This window comes from Ornithorhynchus anatinus, chromosome 10 (genome assembly GCF_004115215.2).
Source record: "Ornithorhynchus anatinus isolate Pmale09 chromosome 10, mOrnAna1.pri.v4, whole genome shotgun sequence".
In the NCBI taxonomy this organism is placed as follows: Eukaryota; Metazoa; Chordata; class Mammalia; order Monotremata; family Ornithorhynchidae; genus Ornithorhynchus; species Ornithorhynchus anatinus.
Window position 1 is genome coordinate 58,194,744 of NC_041737.1, and position 20,854 is coordinate 58,215,597.

General features: G+C 51.8%; 1 protein-coding gene across 4 annotated transcripts; it reads right to left on the reverse strand.

The window, feature by feature from the left end:
• Positions 1 to 259: 259 nt before the first annotated feature.
• LOC114814714 (zinc-finger homeodomain protein 10-like) lies at positions 260 to 13,864 on the reverse strand. 4 transcript variants are annotated; one of them, XM_029073889.2, is made up of 7 exons: positions 13,540 to 13,864; positions 13,314 to 13,364; positions 2,043 to 2,240; positions 1,885 to 1,923; positions 1,274 to 1,423; positions 956 to 988; positions 260 to 400 (listed from the first exon to the last, which is right to left on the reverse strand). In XM_029073889.2, the coding sequence occupies exons 3-7, from the start codon at positions 2,098 to 2,100 to the stop codon at positions 372 to 374; spliced, it is 309 nt and encodes a 102-aa protein (XP_028929722.1). In that variant the 5' UTR covers positions 2,101 to 2,240; positions 13,314 to 13,364; positions 13,540 to 13,864; the 3' UTR covers positions 260 to 371. The 4 variants fall into 4 exon arrangements, with proteins under 4 accessions (XP_028929722.1, XP_028929726.1, XP_028929728.1 ...); XM_029073893.2 differs by lacking the exon at positions 1,885 to 1,923; XM_029073895.2 differs by lacking the exons at positions 1,885 to 1,923; positions 2,043 to 2,240.
• Between the last annotated feature and the right edge of the window lie 6,990 nt (positions 13,865 to 20,854).

Here is a 20,854-nt window from a genome sequence, read left to right on the forward strand (position 1 = left end):
TTTGCTGTGTGTCTTCGGGGCAATGCGCGACATCCTTTTCCCTGCCTCTTAATCCCCCTGCCCGCTTCCCCCGAGATTCGTGACCTTTCTGAGAGAGGGCGTGGGTGGAGCGGGACGAATCCAGGAGCCGCAACCCCAGACCCCAAATCTGGATCCGTTAACTGGCCCCTCCTCCAACCTCCAGGGCCACCGGAGCCGGTGGGAGCGGGGGGGCCGGGGGAAGGGAGCGAGCGGACAGACCACGCGCAGACCGATCGGGTTATGCTGTTACTACTTTATTCATTGATTAGCGGAGGGTGGGTGATGGGGAGGGTTAGGGAGCTCCGGGCCGGGCCGTCTCCATGCTGCATCGCTGCTCTTTAGCCACGAAATTAAAAGTTGAAGAGAGTAAGTATCAGATCTGAAAGAGAAAGCGCGGCGCATCACTCCGACCCCAATCCGTTCTCAGCCTCCTTCCCCCTCCACCCAGCTCAAGCCGGAGGTCTCCAACCGTCTTGCAACCCTACGGCCCAGGTGACCCAGTGACCCCGGGTGAAGGGGTCTTGGGTCTGAGGACTCTTAGATCAAAGGAAACACCAACTCGGTCATCCCCTTGCCACAACCAGGGGACCAGAAAGTCAATGAAGTGGTGGGGGTGGGAGAGGAGGGGCTGGCCAAGAGGCGCGGCCCGAACGGAGACCCCAGTCCGCCTGGGGCCTGTTTCTGGGAACAGAGGGGAGAGGTCTGAGACCCGAGCCTCCGTCCGTCTGTTCTTCGGTCCGTCTGTCTTCACAGGCACTCTCTCCCTGCGCCCTCTCTGAATCTCTCTCCAGGAAAGAGTCGGGCTATCGGGAGAACAGGCGGATCCTGTTCCTCTGGGAATTGGGGAACCGGGAGGAGAGAGCGAGTCTTCCCGAACCGAACCCCCGTAACAGCCGGGGGAGCCCCGTTCCCAGAGACACCCCAGAACACCTACTTTCGTTAGGCTTCTTGGTGGTGGTGGCACTTCCTGCAGGGCAGAGTGAGAGCAGAGTGAGATCTGGTGGGACGGGGGAGAGATCGGACTCCACCCTAAACCGCTTCCCCGCAGCCCCCGCCTCCCCTTCCCGCCACTTGGTCTTCGTAGCTCCGGAACCATGAACCCGAGGGTCCCGAAGCCTCCGTCTCCAGTGAGGTCAATCCCGCCATCCCCCTGTCTCCAGCTCCCCGCCTCCTCCATTCCCCAAGCCTCCTCCATTCCCCATCTAGCCGAGGACCCGGTCCTCGGGAGCTCTCGAAAGGACCCAATGCATACTCGTAGTGTTGGAGGTGGTCCTGGGCTTTCGTGATGGTGGTGGTCGTGGGTGGTGGTGGTGATGGTGGCGGCGGTCTAGGGTGGTGCTGGGGGTGACGGCCTCTGCGGTGTTAGTGGGCGTGGCCCCGGTGGTGGTTGGGTTGGCAGCTTCTGCAGTACGGGTGGAAAATGCCAAGGAAGGAAGGAGAACCGAGGACCCTCAAACGGGCGCCACGAAGCCCCTCTCTTGGGGGCGGGGAGTGTCCACCCCCCATCTTCCGTCCAGGACATTCATAGGTCCTTAATTTCTCCCCACTCCCGGCCCCCGGCCCGGCTGGACTCCTTCCCCGTCCGAGCTCAGTCTCCCCAGCGGCATCAGGACACTTGAGGGAGCTGGTCTCTCGCTGGACACCCCCCTCGTGGGCTGGGGTGGACCAACCCTGACCCTCCTCCCTCTCGCCCCAATATTCCATATGCACGGCTCATCCTCTGGTCCTCCTGTTGAGAGGGGCCTGAACTCCAACTGGCCGCCTGGGCCCTGGGCCTGGCCTCTCCTCACCTCCCCTACCCTCCTCACCACCCCCCACCTCCAGGCCCCGGTCCCAGCCCTGGCAGAGCAGAGGAGGCCCGACCTGTCGTGGTGTTGGCAGCAGCTGTCGTTGTGGCGTTTTCTTTGGGGGAGTGACATAGAAAAGAAAATGAGCGGGGAAAGAGCCGGGGTCACAGCCACCCAACCCGGTCCCTTCCAACCGCACAGACAGACAGGACAGCGGTCAGCCCCTGGACTCACGGGCCGAGGCGAGGGTGCACAGGAGTCCGGCCAGGATGAGGATGGTGAAGACCTTCATGATGGTGGGATCTGGGGGTACGGCAGCTGGAACTCGGGGTGCACCATCAGGCCTTATAAAGGCAGCCCCTCAGCGGGGGACGGGAGGCATCGTGGGAGGGCGCGGAAGAGGCCATCAGGTGGAGAGGAAGGAGCCAGGGGCTGGGCCGGGAGAGACGGTTGAGAGCAAACAGGAGAAACCTGGCTCCAATGTCAGCTAGGCTGTGGCAGATTGGCAGGGCTCAAACGCTCAAACCCAGGTCTGAGGCTGAGGCCTGGGCCCTCAGATTGAGGGTCAGAATTGAGCTACCACCCCCTCCCCTCAATGTCCACTCTGACCACCCACCTCATCCTCAGTCGCCATTCCCTTCATTGTTCTTTTTTTAATGCTTCTTGTTAAACTCTTACTCTGTGCCAGGCACTGTACTAGGTTATGCCAGGGTAGACACAGGATAATCAAGGTAGACAGTCTCTTCCCACGTGGGGCTCACCGTCTAAATTGGAGGGAGGAGGATTTTAATCCCCATTTTACAGATGAGGCACAGAGAAGTGAAGTGACTTCAAGGTCACACAGCAATCAAATGGCAGAGACAGGATTAGAACCCAGTACCTCTGACTTCCAGGCCTGGGTCTTTCCACTTAGGCCACACTGCATTCCTGATCATGACCTGATTCAGCCTGCCCTCTTGACTGAAGGGACACGCTCAGCGGGTCCAAACCAGGACTCTCCTGTCACCTCTGTGGTCTCTCTGGGAACAAAGTGAAAAACTCAGAACCCCCCAGCCGCCTACTTCACATTTATCAGGGTCTCCCTACCCACCTTATCCCTCCTCTCCTTAAGCACCCGCCTTACCCCCCGAAAGTTAATCACTTAGGACAGGCAGCATAGCCTCGTGGAAAGAGCATGGGCCTGGGATTCAGAAAGTCCTGGGTTCTAATTCGGCCTCTGATTTTTGTCTACTGTGGGATCTCGGGCAAGTCACTTCACTTCTCTGGGTCTCATTTCCCTCATCTGTGAAATGGAGATTAAAACTGTGCAAATCTTATGGAACAGGAACAGTGTCCAAACAGACTAGTTTGTATCTGCGTCAGCGCTTAGAACAGTGCTTGACACATAGTGGACACTTAACAAAAACCATCATCATTAATAAATCAGTGGTAGTTGTTCAGTACTTACCTTGAATGGAGTATTGAACTAAACACTTGGGAAAGGATGTTACCCTAGAGTTGATAGATGTGCTTCCTGCCCAGAAGGAGCACAGAAAGGGGAAGACAGAGAGTAAATAAATTACCGATAGGGAAAACACCACAGTGTATCTAAGTGCTATGGGGAAATAACTAGAGAAGCGCCATGGCCTAGTGGAAATAGCATGGGCCCGGGAGTCAGAGGACCTCGGTTCTAATCCTGGCTCTGCCGATTGTGTGCTTTGTGCCCTTGGGTAAGTCACTTAACTTCTCTGTGCCTCAACTATAAATGGGAATTAAGTGTCTGTTCTCTCTTCTACTTAGATTGCAAGACCCATGTGGCACAGGAACTCTGTCAAACCTAATTAACTTGTACCTACCCCAGTGCTTAGAACAGTGTTTAGCACATAGTAAGCGCTTAAAAATACCAGTAAAAAAATTCTGATATTTGTTAAGCATGTATTATGTGCCAAGCACTGTACTAAGCACTGGGATGGATACAAGATGATTAAATCTGATAATTAAATCTGTGGGACTCAAAGTCTAAAGTGGGAGGGAGAACAGGTGTATCTGTTCCCTCTGGTCCAGCTCCCAGGCAGCTTTCTGCCCCTCTCCCCTCCCGCCAAGCCACACACCATCGGTGGTTGCCACCTTATGCCTGGGCTGCAGGTAGAACCAGCATTTCTGGCTGTTCCGGTCCAGCCCATCCAGCCAGGCGGGAAATGGGGAGATGCAGCCCGGATACAGAGCAGGAACACAAGTCATGACCAAGAGTTTTTCCACTGTTTACTTGGCCTGGACCCTGTCCCTCATCAGTATGGCTCCTCTTCGAGCCTGGGGGCCCACCAGACCTCTCTGTGGGTCCAGTCTCTGTCTGGGAGCTGCAAAAACTGAAAGAGAGGGTCCTGGGAATGAGAGGTTGCCTCATCTATCCCCCTGCCTTCAAGTGGGCTGCACATTCCTGGGGCAGCCGGGGAGACCTAGACACCCTCGAGATGCTGCAGGGCTTTGTGGAACAACCCTAGGCCTGGGAGTCAGGAATCCCTGCTTGATGCGGAGGGGAATGGGTAACACCTGAAATATTTTGAGGAGTGAGGACTAGATTGTAGCCTAGAATGCAAGCTCCTTGTGGGCAGGGAACATATCTGCCAACTCTCCCAAGCACTCAGTAGAGTGCTCTGCGCACTGTAAGCACTCAATAAATATGGTTGACTGATTGAGGATATTGGTGCAGGATAAGACTTCAGGCAAATGAACCAAGCAGTAGAGTGAGGTGAGGATTGGAGAGAGGAGGTTGGACATCTGAGAAGCAGCATGGAGTACTGGAGAGAGCCTGGGTCTAGGAATCAGAAGGACTTGTGTTCTAATCCCACCTCCATCTGCTGTGTGTCCTTGGGCAATTCATTTAACTTCTCTAGGCCTCAGGTACCTCATCTGTAAAATGGGGATTAAGAGTGTGAGTCCCATATGGAGGCCGCTGGAGCGGGCACTCTAAGAGAAGCAGCACGGCTCAGTGGCAAGAGCCCGGCCTTGGGACTCAAAGGTCGTGGGTTCTCATCCCGCTCCACCCCTTGTCTGCTGTGGGACTTTGGACCAGTGGCTTCGTTTCTCTGCTTCAGAGAAGCAGCGTTGCTCAGTGGAAAGAGCCCGGGCTTGAGAGTCAGAGGTCATGGGTTCTAATCCCGGCTCTGCCGCTTGTCAGCTATGGGACTTTGGGCAAGTCACTTCACTTCTCTGGGCCTCAGTTCCCTCATCTGTAAAATGGGGATGAAGACTGTAAGCCCCATGTGGGACAACTTGATCACCTTGTATCCCCCCCAGCGCTTAGAACAGTGCTTTGTACATAGTAAGTGCTTAACAAGTACCAACAGTATTACTATATGGGACAGGGACTGTGTTCAACCCTGATTAACCTGTTTGTACCCCAGCACTTAGATCAGTGCCTGGCACATAGTAAATGCTTACCATGTACCATCACCATCATTATTATTATTACGACAGGCAGGACTTCCTGAAAGGCCCTCTGCTGAGAGGGGATTGAAGAGAGGGAAGGAGGATGAGTGATTTCCAAGGGTGCTGGACCACCAGGCTGGAGGCAGGGGGAGGAATGGGATGGTTCCAGGGAGCCCATCCAGGCAGAGGAAATGTCTCTTGATGAGGGAGTCTGGAGCTGAAGAAGGCAGGGGTAGTTGGATGTGATGGATGAAGCCACGTAGCCAGTGGCAGTATTTAGGTAAGTCTCTGCCTCATTCCAAGCCTTCCTTCCTCCTCCCTCCTCCCCTATAGTCTCTGACATCCTGTTTGTTTCAGACAGGGAACAAATAAATGGAAAACCACAAATCTGTTTCCTGGTAATCCCAGACCCAGAGTGGGGTCTGTCCTTTGGACCTGTCTCTGATTCTCTAATAGTTATCAACAGGGTATTTACTGAGTGCTTACTGCTTGTAGAGCACCGTATTAAGTGCTTGGGAGAGTACAATACAACAAAGTTGGTGGACACGTTCTCTGACCACAATCTATTTATTGCTATTGTTCTTGTCTGTCCGTCTTCCCCGATTAGACTGTAAACCCATCAAAGGGCAGGGACTGTCTCTATCTGTTACCCATTTGTACATTTCAAGCGCTTAGTACAGTGCTCTGCACATAGTAAGCGCTCAATAAATACTATTGAATGACTACTATATGCAGAGCACTGAACATATTGAGAGGGAAGTGTTGTCCTATTCCCCAAGCAGCATGGAAGCACATGGCCTAGTGGAATGAGGCCTGGGCTTCTAATCCATACTCTGCCACTTGCCTGCTATGTGATCTAGGGCAAATAACGTAACTTCTCTGTGCCTCAGTTACCTCATCTGTAAAAGGGGGATTGGACTGTGAGCCCCACGTGAGATAGGGACTGTGTCCAACGTGATTTGCTTCTATCCAACCCGGTGTGCTTAGTACATTGCCTGGCATGTAGTAAGTGCTTAACAAATACTGCAATTATTACCTCCCCCTCTAGACTGTCAGCTCATTGTGGGCAGAGAATGGACCTGATTATTGTTATATACTATTCTCCCTAGCACTTAGTTCAGTGTTCTGCACACAGGCTCATCCTCTATCCACTACTCCATGCTGCTTCTCTCAGGGAGCTCACTCTTCTGGGAGAAAGGAATAGGATTTAATCCCCATTTTACAGATGAAGAAACTGAAACAGTTAAATGACTTCTTAAAAATGAAACAATCAGATGTTACTTCCCTAAAGTCACCTTTGCTCCTCTTCAGTCCCTCCCTCCTCCTGTCCCTTTTCCAACTCTCCCATCTTTCCCACGAGTATCTCAAAAGGAGATCTCCTGCCTTCTCTCCAAATTCACCCCATCCACCTGAGTATCCAACTCCAAACTTTCACACTTTATCAAAACATGCGGCCCACCCTGCTTCCCCCCACCAACCACCGCCTTCAATTGTTCTCTCTCCAGTGGCTTCTTCCCCACTGGTTTCAAATATGCTTGTGTCTCACCTATCCTAAAAAAAGCCCTTCCCTTGACTGTTCCCCCACCTCCACCCAGCTCCCTCTGGTTATTGCCCCATCTCCCTCCTACCTTTCCTCTCTAAAGTCCCTGAGCGAGTTACAGCAGCTGTCTCGAGTTCCTCTCCTTCATTTCTCTCCTTGTCAATAATTGTGGTATTTGTCATATTTGCTAAACACTTACTATGTGCCAGGCACTGTTCTAAACGCTGGGGTAGATACAAGGTAATCTATGTCCCGCACTGGGCTCACAGTCTTAATCCCCATTTTACAGAGGTGGTAACTGAGGCAGAGAGAAGTAAAGTAACTTGCCTAGGGTCACACAACAAACATGTGGCAGAGCCAGGATTGGAACCCAGTTCCTTCTGACTTCCAGACCCGTGCTCGATCCACTAAGCCACATTGTTTCTCATTGCTTGACCCCACCCCGCCTCAAATCTGGTTTCTGCCCCTTCACTCCACAGAAACCGCCCTGGCAAAGGTCACCATTGATCTCCTTGCCAAATACAACGTCCTCTACTCTGCCCTTCTCTACCCACCACGAGGTTACAGTCTAGAGGGAGAACAGATGTAAAAATTAATTACGGATATGGACCTCAGTGCTGTGGGGCTGAGGTTGGGGTGAATGTCAAGTGTGTAAAATAATGTCGGTATTTGTTAAGAGCTTACTATGTGCAGAGCACTGTTCTAAGCGCTGGGGTAGACACAGGGGAATCAGGTTGTCCCACGTGGGGCTCACAGTCTTAATCCCCATTTTACAGATGAGGTATCTGAGGCACAGAGAAGTTAAGTGACTTGCCCACAGTCACACAGCTGACAAGTGGCTGAGCTGGGACTGATCCAAGTGTATTGACTTTCCCAAGGTCACACCGCATAAATAGAATGTTAGAGATAGACACATCATTAATAAAAATAAATAGAATCATAATTATTCATTCACTCATTCAATCAATCGTATCGATTGAGTGCTTACTTTCATTCAGTAGTATTTATTGAGCGCTTACGGTGTGCAGAGCACTGTACTAAGCGCTTGGAATGTAGAATTAGGCAACAGATAGAGACAATTCCTGCCATATATGCACAAGTGCTGTGGGGAGGGATGAGGGAGTAGAGCAAAGGGAGAGGGTGGGGGCAATGGGGAGGGAAGGGGAGGGAGAGCAGAGGAAAAGATTTATTGCTATTGTTCTTGTCTGTCTCCCCCGATTAGACTGTAAGCCCGCTATTACCGATTTGTACATTCCAAGCGCTTAGTACAGTGCTCTGCACATAGTAAGCGATCAATAAATTCTACTGAATGAATGAAAAGAAGGGTTTAGTCCTTTCCATCAACACGGAGTCCAGCAGGGCTCTGGCAAGCCCAAGGCGCCCCCTGCTGGCTAAGCCCCTGGGCTGCCGAATTCAACGGGGAACTCGCCGGCCCCAGGCCTTCCCCCCCTCCGGGGTCCCGCCGCCCCACGGCCCCAGCCCACCCCTGGCGACTCCCATCCCGTTCCCTCCATGCCCCGGCCATGAGGAAACTGAAGCACAGAAAAGCTAAGTGACTTGCCCAAGGTCTCACAGCCAGTAAGTAGCTGAGAGGAGATTAGAGCCCAGGTCCTCTGGCTCCCAGGCTAATCAACCAACCAATCTATCTATCTATCTTGGGGAGTATAAAAGAATAAATCGACATGATCCTTGCTCTGGAGGAATTTATCTTCTACAGTGGGGGCCAGACAATAAGGTAAAATGCAGATAAGGGAATCAACTGAGCCTAAGCACAGGCACTTAAGTGCTGTGGGATTGGGGGTAGGGATGAGTACCTAAATATTTAGGCAGGGAGTCTTTATATTAGGCCATGTTGTTTCTTAATTGCCTCTTCCAAGAAGACTTCCCTAAGCCTTCATTTTCCCACCCTATTCATCCTCCCTTCTGCCTATGCTCTTGGGGCTGTACCTCTTTAGCACTATATTACTCTTCCCACCCCCAGTCCAAAACATTTGTGCAGGTCATTATGCTCTATCACTTCCCCTATCTGTAATTTATTTTATTGTCTTCCTCCCCAAATTTAGGGTAGGGATCATGTCTACCAACTATTGTCTTGTGCTCTCCCAAGCATTTAGTACAGTGCTCTGTGTAAAGATAGTGTTCAATAAATACTATTGGCTGAAAGATTGATTGACCGCCCCCCACAAACACACTAGTTAATTATAGCATATTGCATTGTACTATATTTATTAAGCACTTCCTTGTAGCCAAAAACTGTGCTAAGCTTCAGAAGTGCTGAGGATGGATGTAAACAATTTAATAAGTATTTGAGGCAGCTGTTGGGTATTTTTAAATGGTATTCCTTAGGCTCTTACAATGTGCCAGGCACTGTATTAAGCTTTGGGGTCGATACAAGATAATGAGGTTGGCCACAGTCCCTGACCCACAGAAGGCTCACGGTCTTAATCCCCATTTTACAGATGAGGTAACTGAGGCACAGAGATGCTAAGTGATTGCCTACAGCCACACAGCAGACAGGTGGCAGATCCAGCATTAGAACCCAGGTCCTTCTGACACCCAGGCCTTACTCTATCCACTAGACCAAGCTGCTTCTCTTGTGTGTGTGTGTGTGTGTGTGCATATGTGTGGGAGAGCAGGTGTGGGCTGGAGAAGAGGGGGTGATAAATCAACCCAGGTACTAAGGTGAAGAATTTTCGCTAGGAAATAAGGAAATGAGCAGGAGGAGCAGACCCCCAGGAGATGTTTGGTGGCTGAGGGACCAGCTCCACCCTCTACAATTAACCATCTGGCCCAGGAGTCCATAGGGTGGATCCAAGGGAGCATCCGAAATGGAGGGGAGGAGGCTGGGATTAACCCAGGGGATGTTGGAATTGGGGGGGGGGGCAGAAGGATTTGGGCCTGACTCAGGGGATGTGGCTCTGGGAAAGTCGTGGAGTTAAAACAGAGGATGTCGGGACTGGGTCATGGTGCTGACATTAAGAATGTCGGGGCTGAGAGTGGGCCTTGGGACTGACCCAGAGAATGTTGGGACTGGGGAGAGGGGTCATGGAGCTGACATAAGGGATGCGGGCTTGGGGGTGGGCTTTGGGGCTGATTCAGTGAATGTGGGGACCGGGGGAGGGGGTCACGGTGCTGACATAAGGGGCTGGGTGTGGGCCTGGGGGCTAACCCAAAGAATGTGAGGACTGGGGAGGATATGGTGCTGACACAGATCATTTGCCCGGATCATTTTTCTACAAAACCATTCAGTCCATGCTTCCCCACTCCTCAAAATACTCCAACAGTTGTCCATCTACCACCTCATTAAAAAGCAACTCCTTACCACTGGCTTTAAAGCACCCAGTCACCTTGCCCCCTCCTATCTTTCCTCGTTGATTTCCTACTACAACCCAGCACGTTCAACTCATTTCACTCCTCTAACATTAGCCTACTGATTGTACCTTGAGCTCGTCTATCTCGATGCTGACCCCTTGCCCAGGTCCTACTTCTGGCCTGGACTCCTCCCCCTTCATATCTGACAATCATTCATTCATTCATTCATTCATTCATTCAATAGTATTTATTGAGCGCTTACTATGTGCAGAGCACTGTACTAAGCGCTTGGAATGTACAAATCGGTAACAGATACAGTCCCTGCCCTTTGACGGGCTTACAGTCTTAACGGTGGAGACAGACAGACAAAAACAGTAGCAATAAATAGAATCAAGGGGATGAACATCTCATTAAAACAATAGCAATAAATAGAATCAAGGTGATGTACATCTCATTTACAAAATAAATAGGGTAATGAAAATATATACAGTGGAGCGGACGAGCACAGTGCTGAGGGGAGGGGAAGGGAGAGGGGAGGAGCAGAGGGAAAGGGGGGAAAAGAAGGCTTAGCTGAGGGAAGGTGAAGGGGGGCATAGAGGGGGAGCAGAGGGAGCAGAGGGAAAAGGGGAAGCTCAGTCTGGGAGAAGGGGAAGCTCAGTCTGGGAATCACTCTTCCCATCTTCAAAGACATTAAATTTACATCTCCTGCAGGAGGTTTTCCCTGACTAAGCCCTCATTTCCCCTACCCTCACTCTCTCTCTCCTTTCTGCATCACCCTTGAGCTTGGATTTGTACCCTCAGCTCCACAACACTTACATATATCTATAAGACTCCCTGGCTAGATTGTAAGCTCCTCATGGGCAGGGAACATGTCCACCAACTCTGTTATATTGTATTTTCTCAAGTACTTAGTACAATCCTCTGCATACAGTAAGCACTCAAAAAAAATGTTGGATTGATTGTTCCCCGCCTAGTCTATCTTGCCACCGACCCCTTTCCCACAACCTGCTTCAGGCTTGGAATGACCTCTCCTTCCATATAAACCAGACCACCACTCTCCCCACCTTCAAAGCCTTACTGAGGTCTCATCTCCTCCAAGAGGCCTTCCCAATTTAAGCTCTCTTTCCCCCAACTCCCTCTCCCTTCTGCATCATCTGTGCATTTGGATCCGTACTCTTTGATCATTTGGAATTCACCCCATCTTTAGTCCCACAACACTAATGTATATATCCATTAATCATTCATTTATATTAAAGCCGGTCTTCCTCTACACTGTAAACTCATGTGGTCAGGAACATGTATACCAACTCTATTGTATTGTACCTTCCCAAGTGCTTAGTAGAGTGCTCTGCAAAGAGTAAGTGTTCAATAAATACCATTGATTGATTGACAGATGCAGAAGATGTTGGGTTGGGGGTGCCCTTGGGACTGACCAGGGGATATCAGGTCTTGTAGGGGACATGGTGGTGATAGAGGTAGGGTTGGAGCTGCAATGGGGATATTTGAGGACTACTGACCCAGGGGGGGCATTAGAGCTGGGGAGGCGGTGGGCCTGACTGAAGGTGTTTTGGAGTTGGTGGGAAGGGGTACAGGGTGATCCAGAGGCTGTGAGGTCTGGGGGCAGGGGCAGGGACATAGGGGGGGCAGATGTTGCTTGGACCTCACCCTGGAGTCTTTGGTGCTGGGGCTATGGCCCTAGCAGATCCATAGAAGAAGTTGATAAATAAGTGTAAGTAAATCTATGTCAAACACTGTGTAATTGGTTTGGGGAGCTGCTGAAAAAGGCGTTATGGGCTTCTGAGGGAGAGACCTCGTCTTAGGAAAGTAAGGCTTAATCAAGTGAGACCTTCTAAAGAGGATGGGGTTTAAGGTGGGCTACAAAGATGGGGAGAGCTGTGATCTGTCGAATGTGAAATGTGGGGGGCTTCCAGGAAGAAGAGAGGGCATTAGTCAAATGCTGGCTGCATGAAGGAGAAGAATGAAGCGCAACAAGTAGGGTGTGTAGAGTGTGAGCTGAGGTGTACTGGGAGAGGTAAAAGGTTAAAAGGGAGAGAGAATGCTGACTGGTTGGCTTAAAGCCAATCATCAAGTCCCGAAGCCCCCATCTCCAGCGAGATTAAAAATAATAATAATAATAATGGTATTTGTTAAGCACTTACTATGTGCCAAACACTGTTCTAAGCTCTCGGGTAGATACAAGGTAATCAGGTGTCCCACGTGGGGCTCACAGTCTCAATCCCCATTTTACAGATGAGGTAACTGAGGCACAGAGAAGTTAAGCGACTTGCCCAAAGTCACACAGCTGACAAGTGGAAGAGTTGGGATTAGAACCCACAACCTCTGACTCCCAAGCCCGTGCTCTTTCCACTAAGCCACACTGCTTCTCTCAACTCCGCTATCCCTCTGTCACCATTTCTTTGTACTTCCATGCACCCACAAGCCCAGTCCGAGCAGCTGGTGGACCCTGGTCACGGGAGCCCCTGGAGCCGCTGGGCCCTTACCGGTGGTGCTGATGGTGAGTGAGGAGTATGGCTTAGAACAGTGCTTGGCACATAGTAAACGCTTAGAGCAGCAGCGGGGCTCAGTGGAAAGAGCACGGGCTTACGAGTCAGAGGTCATGGGTTCAAATCCAGGCTCAGCCGCTTGTCACCTGTGTGACTTTGGGCAAGTCACTTAAGTTCTCTGTGTCTCAGGTACCCCATCTGTAAAATGGGGATTAAGACTATGAGCCCCACGTGGGACAACCTGATCACCTTGTATGCCCCAGCGGTTAGAACAGTGCTTTCCACATAGTAAGCGCTTAACGAATACCACAGTTTATTTAACAAATATCGTTATTATTAAAGAGTCAATGGAGAAAGGAGGACTGGGGACTCTCAAACGGGGGACAGGAAGCCCCTCTCTGGGGGCCGGGAATGTCCACCCCCCTCCTTCCATCTATAACACTGATGGCCACCTCTCTCCCTTCCTCCTTCCCCGTCCGAGCTCGGTCTCCCCAGCGGCACCAGGTGACTGGAGGGAGCTGGTCTCCCGCTGGACACCGCCCCCGCGGGCCTGGGTGGACCACCCCAGACCCTCCTCCCTCTCTCCCCAATATCCCGCATGCACGGCTCATCCTCGGGTCCTCCCACTGAGAGTGACCTGAACCCCGACCGGCCTCCCGGGTCCTGGGCCTGGCCTTTCCTCCCCTTCCCTCCCCGCTCCCTCCTCCAGCCCCGGGCCTGGCAAAGCGGAGCGGGCCCGACCTGTCGTGGTGGTGCCAGATGTAGTCGTCGTCGTCGTCATGGCGTTTTCTTCTGGGGAGCGACAGAGAAAAGCGAATTAGCCGGGAAAGAGTCGGGGCCATGGCCGCCCCACTCGGCCCATCTCCACCCTCGCCCCCCCACCCCGGCCCTGCCCCTCCCCACCCAGACCGCCCGGCCCGCTCTCCCCGCACGGATGGACAGGACGGCGGTCAGCCCCCGGACTCACGGGTTGAGGCGATGGCTCCCAGGAGTCCGGTCGGGACGAGGACGGCGAAGACCCTCCTGGAGGCGGCAGCGGGGTGGGCGGACAAACAGATCGGGGGGCGCAGTGGCTGGGGCTTGGGGGGCTCCTAGGGCCTTATTGAAGCTGCTCCTCCGCGGGGGACGGGAGGCATCGTGGAAGGCGAGGAAGAGGGCGGTCAGGTGGAGGGGAGGGGGCCGGGAGCAACGGTTCAAAACCAACAGGGCAAAGATGGGCTGGGTGCCCGCTGGGCAGTGGTAGGCTGGCAGGGCTCCCCGGGGCCTGAGGCTGGGGGTTCTGGATGGACCTGCCCCTTTGCCCTCCCCCGGATTCGCTCCGCCTCTGGTCTGAGTGGCCGGCTCTTCTCATTCCCCCGAGGAGAATGTGGGGGCGGGAAGCAGAGGGAGGGGGAGACAAGGGCCCTACCCTCGGAAGACCACCAGTTTGATGGAGGAGACAAAGCACACACACACACACACACACACACACACAAACACACATGATCTCTGCCCTTCAGGAGCTGCCAGTCTGATGATAGCTACAGGACACACATACAAGCATGCATACATTCACACTTACACAGGGTCCCTGCCCTCCAGGAGCTACTGGTCCGATGGGAGATAGCAGAAACACACACACACACATAGATGCATGCATGCATGCATGCATTCATTCAATTTATTTAGTGAGTGCTTACTGTATGCAAAGCACTGTATTAAGTGCTTGACACTGTGTAATATAACAACAAAGAGACGCATTCCTGCCCACAATGAGGTGCCCATCTAGAGGGGAAGACAGACATTAATATAAATAAATAAATACATTATAATAATAATTTTTGTATTAGTTAAGCGCTTACTATGTGCCAGACACCGTTCTAAGCGCTGGGTAGATATAAGGTAATTAGCTTGTCCCACCTGGGGCTCACAGTCCTAATCCCCATTTTACAGATACATACGTGTATGCTGTGGGGATGGGAGGGAGAATGAATGAAGGAGCAAGTAAGAGCAGTCCAGAGGGGAATGGGAGAAGAGGAGAGGAGAGCCTATTCAGGGAAAGCTTCTTGGAGGAGATGTGCCTTCAATAAGGTTTTGAAGTAGGAGAGAACATTTATCTGTCTGATAATGCACACGCACATGCACACACAATCCTTGGTATCCAAAAGATTTCGGTCCCATGGAAGATCCTGGGGACACAGACACACACACACACACACACACAAACACACACACACACACTCTCTCTCTCTGTTGCAGAAATGGTATTCATTGGCTGCCCACTGGATGGGAAGTTCTAGGCATTCTCTGTCCATAAGGGGTTTACATTGTATCAGAAGAGACAGACAGGACAATATTTACAAATTACATGGTCATAGTAAATAAGGTGTTGAAGATTGACTATATATGTATATATGTGCGCAAGTGCTGAGGATAGACAGAAGTAATAGAAAAAGTAAAAGTGACAGCTCCTCCAAGAGGTCTTCTCTGATTAAGCCCTCTTTTCCTCGGCTCCCTCTCCCCCTTCTGCGTTGTCTATGAACTTGGATCTGTGGCATTTGGGCTTTGTTATTCTCCTCACAGAACTTCTGTACATATTTATAGATTACTTATTTATATTAATATGTGTCTCCCGCTAGACTGTTAGTTCAATGTGGGAAGAGAATGCGTCTACCAACTCTGTTGTCTTCCTGCAGAAACGATCTGGGCATGTCACTCCCCTTCTTAAACAACTCCAGTGGTTGCCTATCGACCTCCGCTCCAAACAAAAACTCCTCACTCTAGGCTTCGAGGCTCTCCATCACCTCGCCCCTTCCTACCTCTCCTCCCTTCTCTCTTTCTACCGCCCACCCCGCACGCTCCGCTCCTCTGCCGCCCACCTCCTCGCCGTCCCTCGGTCTCGCCTATCCCGCCGTCGACCCCTGGGTCACGTCCTCCCGCGGTCCTGGAACGCCCTCCCTCCTCACCTCCGCCAAACTGATTCTCTTTCCCTCTTCAAAACCTTACTTAAAAATCACCTCCTCCAAGAGGCCTTCCCAGACTGAGCTCCTCTTCCCCCTCTACTCCCTCTGCCATCCCCCCTTTACCTCTCCGCAGCTAAAGCCTCATTTTCCCCTTTTCCCTCTGCTCCTCCACCTCTCCCTTCCCATCCCCACAGCACTGTACCCGTCCGCTCAACTGTATATATTTTCGTTACCCTATTTATTTTGTTAATGAATTGTACATCGCCTTGATTCTATTTAGTTGCCATTGTTTTTACGAGATGTTCTTCCCCTTGACGCTGTTTAGTGCCATTGTTCTTGTCTGTCCGTCTCCCCCGATTAGACTGTAAGCCCGTCAAACGGCAGGGACTGTCTCTATCTGTTGCCGACTTGTTCATCCCAAGCGCTTAGTACAGTGCTCTGCACATAGTAAGCGCTCAATAAATACTATTGAATGAATACTCTTCCAAGCTCTTATGACAGTGCTCTGCATGCAGTAAGTACTCATTAAATACCATTAATGATGAAAATCATTAAGCCGGGGCAGCAGCATAGCCTAGTGGAAAGAGCACGGGCTTGAGAGTCAGAGGACATGAGTTCTAGTCCCGGCTCCGCCACATGTTTGCTTTGTGACCTTGGGCAAGTTACTTCACTTCTCTGTGCCGCATTCATTCATTCATTCATTCATTCATTCATTCAATCGTATTTATTGAGTGCTTACTATGTGCAGAGCACTAATCTAAGTGCTTGGAACGTACAATTCCTAGTCAACAAAGGGCTCAAAGTCTAGAAGGGGGGAGGCAGACAACAAAGAAAAACAAGACAAGTAGATAGGCTTCAATACCATCAATATAAATAAATAAAATTATAGATATATACACATCACTAATAAAATACATAGAATAATAAATATGTACATATATATAAGTGCTGTGCGATGGGGAAGGGTGGACCTCATCTATAAAATGGGTATTGAGACTATGAGCCCCAGATGGGACAGGGACTTATTTGCTTGTATCCATCCCAGCGCTTAGTACAGTGCCCGGCACATAGTAAGGGCTTAACAAATACCACAGTTATCATTATTATTATAATCAGGATGATGAAAGAGGTGTCTTCGAATAGAAAAGGTGTTTCAGTACAGCCTTTGTCAGTGGGAAGAGGTAAGTGATCTTGGTGCAAAGCAGTACGGGGCAGTGGAAAGAGCCCAATTCTGGGATTCTTAACCCAGCTCAACCTCTGGCCCTCTTTGTGACCTTAGGAAGCTCTCTTCACCTCTCAGTCCCTCAGTTTATTACCTGGGCTGCTGGGTGACCTGGGGCTAGTCATGTCACCTCTCCGGACCTCCTTTCCCTTTCTGGAAAATGTGGAAGGACCTGCGAACCTCCAGGGGTTGCGAACGGATAAAGTGAGTTATGTGGAAGTACAACACCCATCTCCAAGGTGGCAAACACAGCTCTCTGGGCAGTGGGCAGAGTCAACGCCTCCGGGCCCATCTGTCCTCCGCCATTTGCTGTGCAAATACCGGGCACAGGGGAATGGGGCTGGAGGCCGGGCCAGGGGCTCGGGGACCGAGAGGGAACATGCATCGAAGCCAGAGAGATTTTCACCCTTTCCCCGCCCCGTTCCTGCCCTGATAATAATAATAATAATATTGGTATTTGTTAAGCGCTTACGATATAATAATGTTGTATTTGTTAAGCGCTTACTATGTGCAGAGCACTGTTCTAAGCGCTGGGGTAGACATAGGGGAATCAGGTTGTCCCACGTGGGGCTCACAGTCTTAATCCCCATTTTACAGATGAGGTAACTGAGGCACAGAGAAGTGAAGTGATTTGCCCACAGTCACACAGCTGACAAGTGGCAGAGCTGGGATTCGAACTCATGACCTCTGACTCCAAAGCCCGTGCTCTTTCCACTGAGCCACGCTGACGATATGCAGAGCACTGTTCTAAGCGCTGGGGTGGATACAGGGTAATCAGGTTGTCCCACATGAGGCTCACAGTCTTAATCCCCATTTTACAGATAAGGGAACTGAGGCCCAAAGAAGTTAAATGACTTGCCCACAGTCACACAGCTGACGAGTGACGGAGCTGGGATTCGAACCCATGACCTCTGACTCCCAAACCCATGCTCTTTCCACTGAGTCACGCTGTGTCTCTGATGTTAGCCAGGCTTTTCCTCCACTCCGGGATGGGGGTTCACCAGCCACCCCTATGCGTCCGGTCACCAGGATGGAGGAGGGGAGAAGGACTGGGTGATCCGGGGGCTCCCTCCAGGCAGGGGCAAGCGGGGCTAGGAAAAGGTCAGGGGGGGTTGGGTCGGATGGACAGAACCACTTGGCTGGGTGCCGTGTTTGTAGCCTGGGTGCTTGCTCCGCGCCAATTCTCCCTCTTCCCTCCTCCCTGCTCTCGCCTCTTTCCTTTCTCCTAGTCCACAACCCCTGGTATTATGTCTGACGCGAGACAAATAGTGGAAAGCCACATATCTTCTTGAAATCCCGAATCTGCCGCGGGATTTTTCTGTCTGTCCTTGACCATCCCCATCTTTTTGCCTCTCTGCCTCTGTTCCTTTCTGCCCAAGGCTGCATGTCTGTTTTTTTTTTCCTGTCTCTGTCTCTCTGTCCAGCTCTGTCTCTCTATTTTTTACTATCTCTTCGTCCACTCCTATCTCTCTATCTTTCCTGTGTTTTTTAATGGTATTTGTTAAGCGCTTACTCTGTACCAGGCACGGTACTAATCGCTGAGGCAGATACAAGCTAATCAGGTTGGACACAGTCCTTGTTCCTCTTGGAGCTCACTGTCTTAATCTCCATTTTACAGATGCGATAACTGAGGCACTAAGAAGTGAAATAATTATTATTATTATAATTATGGTATTTGTTAAGCGCTTACTATATGCCAGGCACTTTACTACGCGTTGGGATAGATACAAGCAAATTGGGTTGGATCAGTTTCTGTCCCAGTTTCAATCCCCATTTTACAGATGAGGTAACTGAGGTACAGAGAAGTGAAGTGACTTGCTCAAGGTTACACAGAAAATAAGTGGTGGATCTGGGATTAGAACCGAGGTCCTTCTGACTTCCAGGCCGGTGCTCTATCCACTCTATACGCTGCTTTTCAATGTTTCTATTTCTATCTCTCTGTCCCTGTCTCTCCGTCCAGTCCTGTTTCTCTATCCTTTTCTGTCAGCTGTATGACTGTGGGCAAGTCAGTTAACTTCTCTGTGCCTCAGTTACCTCATCTGTAAAATGGGGATTAAGACTGTGAGCCTCACGTGGGACAACCTGATTACCCTGTATCTACCCCAGCGCTTAGAACAGTGTTCTGCACATAGTAAGCGCTTAACAAATACCAGCATTATTATTATTATTCTGTCTCTATTCCTGTCTCTCTGTCTGTCCCTGCTTCTACTCCTGTCTTTCTGTCTGATCCTATCTCTATTCCTGTCTCTATCCAGCCTCTCTCTCTCTGTCCGTCCCTGTCTCTCTATCCTTTCCTGTTTGCATTCCTGTCTCCCTATCCAGCCCTCTCTCCGTCTTTGTCTCTCTATCCAACCCTTTCTCTTTATTCTTTATTGTCTCTCTGTCTATCCCTACCTCTCTGTCCGATCCTGTCTCTGTCCTTGTCTATCTCCTCTCTTGGTCTTTCTGTTTTTATTTGTGTTTTCTCTCTCTTTCTGTACGTTTTCAGGTCTCTGTCTCTGTCCAGTGATCCCTTTCTTTCATCCCGTCTCTCTAGCTCTAGCTCTCTTCCTTCTTCGTCTTCCTTCTTGCTTTCTCTCTTCTCTCCGATTTTGAATCCCTTCTTGTCTCTCAGAATGCCCTCCTCTCCCTCCCCCCGCCCCCCGCCCTGGGGCTAGAGACCCTCCCTGCCCCTGGCCCCCCTTCTGCATCCCCCCATCCCTCCTCTACCCACGCCCAGGGGCTGGAGACCCTCCCCGCTCCCGGCCACCCGCCTGTATCCCCACCCCTCCCTCATCCCACTTTCAGCCCTGCACCCCCTAGCAGGACACCCCACTTCTCAGAACACCCCAACCCCAGATCCAAGCCCACGCCCCCCAGCCCTGCCCCGTTTCTCCCCTCCAGGGCTGGCCTGTCCAAATCTCCCCGGCTGGGTGGCCTCTCCCCATTTCCGTAATTCCCTGACCTCTGGTTAAGTGCAGCCCTTCTCTGAGCCCCGCCTTCCCCGCCCCCCTCCCCACCCTCATCCTCCGGGGGTCGGCAGAGAATCCCTTCCGTCGGTTTTGCGCAGCTCCGCTCCAGGTGTTTGCTGAGACCTGACTCCTTTCTGACCGGGAGGACCGGTCCCCGCGACGGCTGCCGCCGCAGTGTCTCTGCCTTCGATCACTCTACCGGATTTCCGCGGGGAGGGGGAGGCGACGGCGGATTCGGTGATGGGCCCGTGTTCCCCCAATCCCCTGCGCCTCCTGAATCTCCCGCATCCCTCCGACAGGAATCGAGTCTTTCCGAGGCCCACTCCAAAGCTCTGAGTTCGAATCCTCCCGCCTCCCCCTGTGTCTTCCCCCAGCACTTCTGTCTTAGGGTCCCCTTCTGCTAACCTCTCCCTCTGTCCATCGGGGCCCAGGCTCTCTTCCTCGAAGCAGAGACTCTCGGCACTATGTGACCCTGAAAGAGCGAGTCAACCTCTCTGGGCTATCATCTCCACAGCCCCCCCCCCGGGGGGGTGTCTTCCAAACCCCCAGTCCACCAGCGCCCCAAAACCCCCACCCTCCAGACTTTGAGTCCGCCAGTTCCCAGCCTCCCCACCCGCCAGCACCCCAGTCCACCAATCCCCCAACTTATTCACCACCAGCCCCCCGACTTCCCACCCTGCAGACCTCTAGTCCATCTGCCATGCAGTGCCCCGGCACCCCGCTCTCCAAATCTTCTGTGCCCCCGTCTTCCGGCCTGCCTTGCTCAGGCGGCGCCCCCTCCCACCACTTCCCCAGACCCCCACCCCGCGGGCCTGCAGTGACTGCACAGTGTGTCAAGGGAGGAGGCACCGACCCTCTCCCCCATCCGGAACCTCCCCTCCGGAGCCCCTTTAACAAATACCATAATAATAATGATTATTATTATTATAGTTCTCCACAGCCCAGGCCCTCTCTCCTGTGCAACATCACTTGTCCCACCTCCAAGCTGGTGTGGTCTCGGGGGTGCAAGGCCCTCGAAAGACCAGCAGAGGGCGCGCTTACCCCCCTACCCCCACCCCTCGGCCCTGGCTCTGCCACCCAATATCGAGCCTGCCCCAAACTCCTAAGGTGGGTCACACACACACACACACACACACACACACACACACACACACACACACGCCTGTG

Bases quoted from the DNA above. Each gene is read 5' to 3' on its own strand.
- LOC114814714 (XM_029073889.2), bottom strand. From the start codon at position 2,100: ATGAAGGTCTTCACCATCCTCATCCTGGCCGGACTCCTGTGCACCCTC. The intron at 1,924-2,042 runs GTGAGTCCAGGG...ACTCCCCCAAAG, and splicing joins GTGCACCCTCGCCTCGGCCC to AAAACGCCACAACGACAGCT. The intron at 1,424-1,884 runs GTCGGGCCTCCT...CCCGTACTGCAG, and splicing joins TGCTGCCAACACCACGACAG to AAGCTGCCAACCCAACCACC.